This window comes from Scomber japonicus, chromosome 7, assembly GCF_027409825.1.
Source record: "Scomber japonicus isolate fScoJap1 chromosome 7, fScoJap1.pri, whole genome shotgun sequence".
Lineage (NCBI taxonomy): Eukaryota > Metazoa > Chordata > Actinopteri > Scombriformes > Scombridae > Scomber > Scomber japonicus.
Genome location: NC_070584.1, coordinates 31633499 through 31641060, shown reverse-complemented (window position 1 = coordinate 31641060; position 7562 = coordinate 31633499). Strand labels below are relative to the sequence as shown.

The 7562-nt window shown below is 42.8% G+C and overlaps 1 protein-coding gene across 1 annotated transcript in view; it reads right to left on the bottom strand.

The window, feature by feature from the left end:
* Positions 1-1017: 1017 nt before the first annotated feature.
* zc3h3 (zinc finger CCCH-type containing 3) overlaps positions 1018-7562 on the bottom strand; it is a 48364-nt gene continuing 41819 nt past the window's right edge. The window contains exon 8 of the mRNA XM_053323052.1: positions 1018-1149. Coding sequence (XP_053179027.1) covers positions 1018-1149 — 132 coding nt within the window. The remainder of the gene's footprint in view (positions 1150-7562) is intronic.

Sequence of the window (7562 nt, the reverse complement as noted above, 5' to 3'; positions counted from 1 at the left end):
GGACTCTGATTGACCAGATGTGACACAAACACAAGTGAACACACACACACACACACACACACACACACACACACACACACACACACACACACACACACACACACACACACATATACACACACACATAAAGGCATGGAGATCCAGCCAAGGGCGAAGGGTAGACATGGTTCAATACCTTTATCACTGCTTCATGTCTAATATGACACAGATATCTCTCAGACTGCAATTAATGATTATTATTATTATTTAAAGACTGTGTAAAGTGAATTCAGACATTTTCTTCTAAACACATTAAATAGGTCATAAATGTATTTCTAAAAAATGTTTAAAAAGCATTTAAACCATTTAGATTTGAATTGTGGAGCTAGGCTTCACAAACTGTGTTTCAAGATTTCTGTCTTCAGGATTTAGTGATTAGCATAAACCCGCCCCTGCTGCTGTAGAGGTATAAATACATTCAGCACACACTACTACTACTACAGTCTACAGTTAGCCAGTTAGCTGAGTTAGCCGCCGAGTTAGCAGTTAAGCTAGCCGCCGAGCTAGCAGCCGAGTTAGCTGCCGAGCTAGCAGCCGAGTTTGCCGCTGAGCTAGCAGCTGAGTTAGCCATGGAGCTAGCAGCCGAGCTAGGAGCAGAAAGCTCTCAGACGTAGCGTCCATGTTTCTGGTAGAGGTGGTGACTTTGATTGACAAATGACACTTGGTAGGGGGCGGGGCTTCAGCGTTTGGCAGCAGAGAAAGAGGCTGATTTTTACACAACTTTGAAGCCTAATTTCATATATTTGGTATTTTTTTTTAATCATTCAAATTTGGCAGGGTGGTTAACAACACACTTTTCTGTGGTATGTCAAACTCAGAACACATATTTATTCTTACTTTACACAGACTTTAAGCATTAATTTGTTATAGTATGTTTAACTCATCATTTATTTAATCTAAACAGATAAAACATTTTAAACAGGTCTTTAGAAGCAGCTAACATCAGGTTTCAATTACTGATCTCAGTGCGGCTGTGGCTCAGATGGTCGGTGGTTCGATTCCCGGCTCCTCCAGTCTAAATGTCGATGTGTCTTTGGGCCAGATACTGAACCCTGAATTACTCCCGTGACTTGTAGTGTTAATGTTCAGAAGATCATACACTCCAGAGTCCTGCATGGGTCGGACACATTTTAGTAACACATCCAGAACAATATCTCTGTAATTCAAGTTGATGAAAAGCTTTTTTAAATCATCTAGTTTAGTCTCGAACTCCTTGCTTTCAGCTTATAAAAATCGAAATCATTGAAATGGATCCTGAGGAGTTGAGGAAAAAGAAAAGCAAGTGGAGATTTCATTTGTATCAGATGTAGTAGACTGATTTTAAGTAGGGTGCAGGTCGGGTTTCCGCTCTATTTAAAGCAGGTTGGGTGCAGTTTTAAGCACAGCGGGGTGTGGGCAGGTGCAGGTTTACAAAACGGGACCCGTGCAGGACTCTGATCCACTCCTCACCAGTTTATATACAGGTTAAATTTGTACATTTTGCATATATAAAAATGTGTGTTGGCTGCATTTTATTTCCATTTTTTTTTATATTGTGGCTCATATTAGCAAACGTTCGGCTAATAGAAATGTATATATGGTGTTTTTACAGCTCTCAAATGTAAAAAATGGGTCAAATTTGATCCTGAACAGCATGTAAGGGTTGATGATTAATGATAAATTAACTAATATTCTCATATTTTTTGGGGCCCCTATCAGTCATTTCATTTCATTCAAGGGCCGCATACTGTCTAATTTAATCTCACGTGGGCCGGATCATTAAAAGGAAGGAAGGAAGGAAAAGAAGACTTGAAAGAAAGAAGGAAGGAAGGAAGAAAGGGAGGAAGGACAGATAGAAGGTAGGAAGGAAGGAAAATAAGACAGGAAGGTTAAATAGACTGTCAGATCTTCTCGCCATCTAATAATCCTCCTGTTGTCCTCGAGTCAAGGAAGGAAGGAAAGGAAGGAGGGAGGAAGGAAGGAAGGAAGAAGGAAAGGAGGGAGGGAGGAAGGAAGGACGGAAAAGAAGACAGATAGGAAGGAAGTAAGGAAATAGGGAAGGAAAGAAGGAAGGAAGGAAGAAAAAGAAGACTTGAAAGAAAGAAGGAAGGAAGGAAGGAAGGACAGATGGAAGGAAGGAAGAAAAAGAAGACTTGAAAGAAGGAAGGAAGGAAGGAAGGAAGAAAAAGAAGACTTGAAAGAAGGAAGGAAGGAAGGAAAGAAGGAAGGAAGGAAGGAAGAAAAAGAAGACTTGAAAGAAGTAAGGAAGGAAGGACAGATGGAAGGAAAGAAGGACGGAACAAAAAGAAGACAGAAAGGAAGGAAGGGAAGATGGAAGGAAGAGAGGAATAAGGAAAGTGGGCCGTATCTGGCCCACGGGCCGCATGTTTGACGTCCCTGCCCTAAACTGCTCACACACAAACACACAAACAGAACTTCTCAGCCGACCACTAATCCGACCCTTGAACCAGTCCCGCCTCTCTGCCTCTCCGCTGTGTTTTGCGTGCCGTGTTTAACTTAAGTCCTGATGTGAGAATGTGTTTGAAATGCCTCCGAACGTGTGCAGTGAGCTGAGCGAATATGCATGGCCGCACCCACTTTAATGCATGAAGCCATATCTGCTTGCTCATTCATATTTATCCGCAGCACTCGTATGCATCCGGACACACAGCTGTTCCCACTACGTGTATAATCATATGCTCGGAGGTTCCTAATGTGAAACAACCTGACTGTGCAGCCGCGCGTTCTGTTTACCTGGACCATGATGTTGTTGTTGAAGGTTTGCAAACAGTTTGAGTGTTGACGACGTCGTGTATGAAGCAGCAGCAGCAGCAGCAGCTCCGTCATTTAAAGTGTGCGTGTGTGTGTGTGTGTGTGTGTGGTTCAAGTGAAACCCCAAGAGACAGAAGCAATAAGAAACTGTCAAAGCTTTCAGTGTTGAGCTAATGTACAGAGGATACACACACACACACACACACACACACACACACACACACACACACACACACACACTCAGCTCCTGTCATTGAGGATATTGACTTGGTGATCAAGAGGAATCAAGGATTGTCTTAACCTCTGCCCCCCTGCGGCTCCTCAGACCACAAACATTCAGGAACAGGAAGCTCCGTCACACTGAGAGCTACGGAGGATCAAACCTGACTTTTTAGTGAATACAGAAATAAATACATTAAAAAGCTGATTAAATATCAAATCAGCTCATTGTTTAGCTGTCCGGGCCCGCAACTTTAGCGTTGTTTTCACAGTTAGCTGAAGACTAGCTGGTGAACATTGTGAAACTTTTGTCCTCCCGGGTCAATTTTGATCTGTTTGACTGTTATAAACATTTTATAAACAAGTCAAATTTGACCCCAAGGACAACGAGAGGGTTCATACAGTTTTAAACATTTGTGTGTCCATGTGGTTTAGTTTAAATTTAAAGGGTTAAAATGTGAAAATAAACGTATGAATAACTTGCACACATTCTTTTTTTGTGGACCCAGCATCAAATTTCTGCTTTTAATCCATTTTGAGAGAATATATTAAAGGATTATGGTAAAAATGTCTAAGTGGTGTAACCATAAAAACTTTGTACCAAATAATTCAACTTGCTTAAAAACAGTAAATAGTCAATAAAACATCATATCAACTAGTTTGGCATGATCTTACATTATAACTTTTATATTAAATAAAGCTAATGGAATACTATTGTTCTAAATATTACATTTAATCTGGTTACCATGGAGATCAGGAACCATTTACATTTATTTAACCCTCCTGTTGTCCTCGAGTCAAGGAAGGAAGTTAGGAAGGGAGGAAGAAGGAAGGAAAGGAGGAAGGAAGGGAGAAAGAAGGAAGGAAGGGAGGAAAAAGGAAGGAAAGGAGGGAGGGACCAAAAGAAGGACAGAAGGAAGGAAGGAAGGAAGGAAGGAACGAAGTGGGGAAGGAAGGAACGAAGGAAGGAAGAAAGAAAGGAAAGAAGGACAGAAGGAAGAAAGGAGGGAGGGAAGGAGGGAGGGAAGGAAGGAAGGAAGGAAGGATCAGTATCAGTCCACTTAAATACACTGTAGGTGGATCAAATAGTTAATATTTATCATTCTTTTGTGGTTACACCATTTGACATTTTCAGGAGCATTCAGTCTTACTTTTGGTTTGAAATGAACAGGACTTAAAGGAAACATGACAAGAATGGACTTCACCTCTCTGTCCCAATCAAGTTTTTTGTCTCTCTCTGTTTTTCTGTCTCTCTTTCACTCCAACCCCCCCCCCCCCACCCCCACCCTTTACATTACACCATCTCTCCCTCCCCTCCTCCTCCCCCTCCTCCCTTCCTCCTCCCCATCTCTCTGTCTCACTCCGCCTCTGACACCCTGATCAATTCCCCATCAAATCCTAATGCTGCGGTTTAACTCAAGTGTGGCATCTTAATTAGAACGATAACTGCACACTGTCAGGGTCATCGACTGCACCGGCCGCCAACCAATGCTTCTCATCGACAGGCTGCCAGCGCTCCGAGAGACTCTGAAAGCAGGGGACAGATAGACAGAGAGAGGAGGAGGTTAGAAGAGGAGGAGAAGAGGAGGAGGAGGGGAGGATGGACGGAGACAGAGAGATGGAGAGTGAGTAAAATAAGAGAAGAAGAAGTCTATAAAAAGGAAAGGATGGAGGGGAGAGGACAGAGAGGAGACATTCTGGAGGTGAAGGGAGGAAGAAGGAGGGACAGAAGAGAAAGTGATAGAAAAGAAGGGAGGAAGTAGAAGAAATAAAGGAAACGTGGAGCAAAATTAGGTCAAGAAAAAGAGAGGAGGAAAGAAGAAAGGAAGGAAGGAAGGAAATTTGAATAAAGGCCAGAAAAGAATCAAGAAGAAGAAACAACAAGAAGCAAGAAAGAAAGGAACCAAATCAATGGAAAGAGGGAAGAGAGGAAAGCAAGAAAGGAGTCAATGAATGGAAACAAGGGAGGAAAGAAAGTGAATAAAATAGGGGACAGATAGACAGAGAGGAGGAGGAGAGGAGGAGAGGAGGAGAAGGAGGGGAGGATGGACAGAGACAGAGAGATGGAGAGTGAGTAAAATAAGAGAAGAAGAAGTCTATAAAAAGGAAAGGATGGAGGGGAGAGGACAGAGAGGAGACACTCTAGAGATGAAGGGAGGAAGAAGGAGGGACAGAAGAGAAAGTGACAGAAAAGAAGGGAGGAAGTAGAAGAAATAAAGGAAACCTGGAGCAAAATTAGGTCAAGAAAAAGAGAGGAGGAAAGAAGAAAGGAAGGAAGGAAATTTGAATAAAGGCCAGAAAAGAATCAAGAAGAAGAAACAACAAGAAGCAAGAAGGAAAGGAACCAAATCAATGGAAAGAGGGAAGAGAGGAAAAGCAAGAAAGGAGTCAATGAAAGGGAAACAAGGGAGGAAAGAAAGTGAGGAAAAGGAAAAGGGGATGAAATAGGTAAGAGGGAAGGAAACAAGGAAGGAACAAGGAAAGGAAAAGACGGAAGGTGGGAATAAAGGGAGACATGAAAGAGGAAGAAGGAAGAAAAAGGAAATGAGGAAGGAGGAAATAAGGGAGAGGGAGCAAGAAAGAGAGAAGAAGTAGAAGCAAAGGAGGACAAAAAGAGAAAGAATAGAATATAGAAAACGGAAAAGAGAAATAAAATGAATTAGGGATGAAAAAATTAAAAAAGGAAAGGAAAAGAGAAGGGAGGAAAGGAAGAAGATGATAGAAGGAAAGAAACAAGGGAGGAAGGAAGGAAAGGAAGGAAGGAAGGAAGGAAGGAAGGAAGGAAGGAAGGTAGGAGGAACGGAGAAAGGAAAAGAGGAAGGAAGGAAGGAAGAAAGGAGTAAGGAGGGAGGTAGGAAAGGAGGAAGGAAGGAAGGAAGGAAACGAGGAAGAAGGAGGGAAAGGAAAAAAAACATATTTGCTTTGTGAAAAAGTGAAAAAATGAAAAGAAAGAAATGAAATGAAATAATGAAGACAGTAAAGCTGCAGTCACAGGTCACACACATACACATACACACACACACACACACACACACATACACACACACACACACACACACACACACACACACACACACACACACACACACACACGCACACACGCACACACACACACCAGACAGGGAATTCCCTCCTGTTCAACCTGTCAAGGGGCGATTCCTTGTCTTCTACTTCCTCTTCCTTCTTTCTTTTATTTATTTATTTATTATTTTTTTACACATGCAGAGAGAAGAAAGAAATTAGAAGAAGAAGAAGATGAAAAAGAAGACGGATGAGAAACAGAAGAAGAAAAAAAAAGAGAGAGCGACATGAAGGGTGAGTTTCCTCTTTTTATGTGACAAATAAAGAAATCAATAAATCATTGTGAGCCTTTGACAGGTTGTGGTGAGGAGGGGCCGTTCCTCATGGACTATTTATGAAGCTGTCGCCGCCTTCTCTCTCTCTCTGTGTGTGTGTGTGTGTGTGTGTGTGTGTGTGTGTGTGTGTGTGTGTGTGTGTGTGTGTGTGTGTGTGTGTGTGTGTGTGTGTGTGTGTGTGTGTGTGTGTGGCCTGTTTGGTCGGTCGGTGGGTCGGTGAGCGAGAGAGTACTGTCTGAAATATTTAAATGTTTGCGTGCTTTTCACACCGGACCTGTGGCCCCTCTGAGGGGGGGGGCGGGGGGGCGGCAGGGGGCTATATGAGGGGCAGCAGCACAGTCACAAAAATAATTAGTCTCAGAAACTCGTGCACGTAAAACACCAGAGGAGCGTGCACGTGATAGCAAAGTGCACGTGTGTGATGCCGCGAGATTGAACGTGAACTTGAACCTGCTCAACGCTCGCTGGCTTAAGTTAACAAATACAGCCCAAACTGATCTCATGTGGGCCATGATAGATAGATGAAGGAAGGAAGGAAGGAAGGAAGAAAGGAAGGAAAAGAAGACAGGAAGAAAAGATGGTAGGAAGGAGGGCACGAAAGAAGGAAGGAAGGAAAAGAAGACAGGAAGTAAAGAGGGAGGGAAGGAGGGAGGGAAGGAAGGAAAAGAAGGAAGGAAGGAAGGAAGGAAGGAAGGAAGGAAGGAAAAGAAAACAGGAAGTAAAGAGGGAGGGAAGGAAGGAAGGACAGAAGGAAGGAAGAAAGGAAAGAAAGACAGAAAGAAGGAAAGAAAAGAAAACAGGAAGGAAGGAAGGAAGGAAAGAAAGAAGGAAAAGCAGACAGGAAGAAAAGAGGGAAGGAAGGAAGAAAGGGAAGAAAGGGTAGAAGGACAGATAGATGGAAGGAAAGAAATAAAAGAAGATGGGAAGGAAGCAAGGAAGGAAAGTGGGCCTGATTAAACCCCTCGGCGGGCCGGTTCTGGGCCACGGGCCGCATATTTGATACCCCTGATATAGACAATCTGCTCCTCTGACTGGTCACCTCTCATATGACCTTTGACCTCTGACTGGCTGCTTGTTTTGATGACTGACAGTTAAATACTAATAATGTTTAGTGACTGAATAAAACAGTGTTAGACATCGTCATAAGAGCCTTAACACTCTTTAACCTTTGTGTCTGTTTTGACTGTTCCTTCCTTC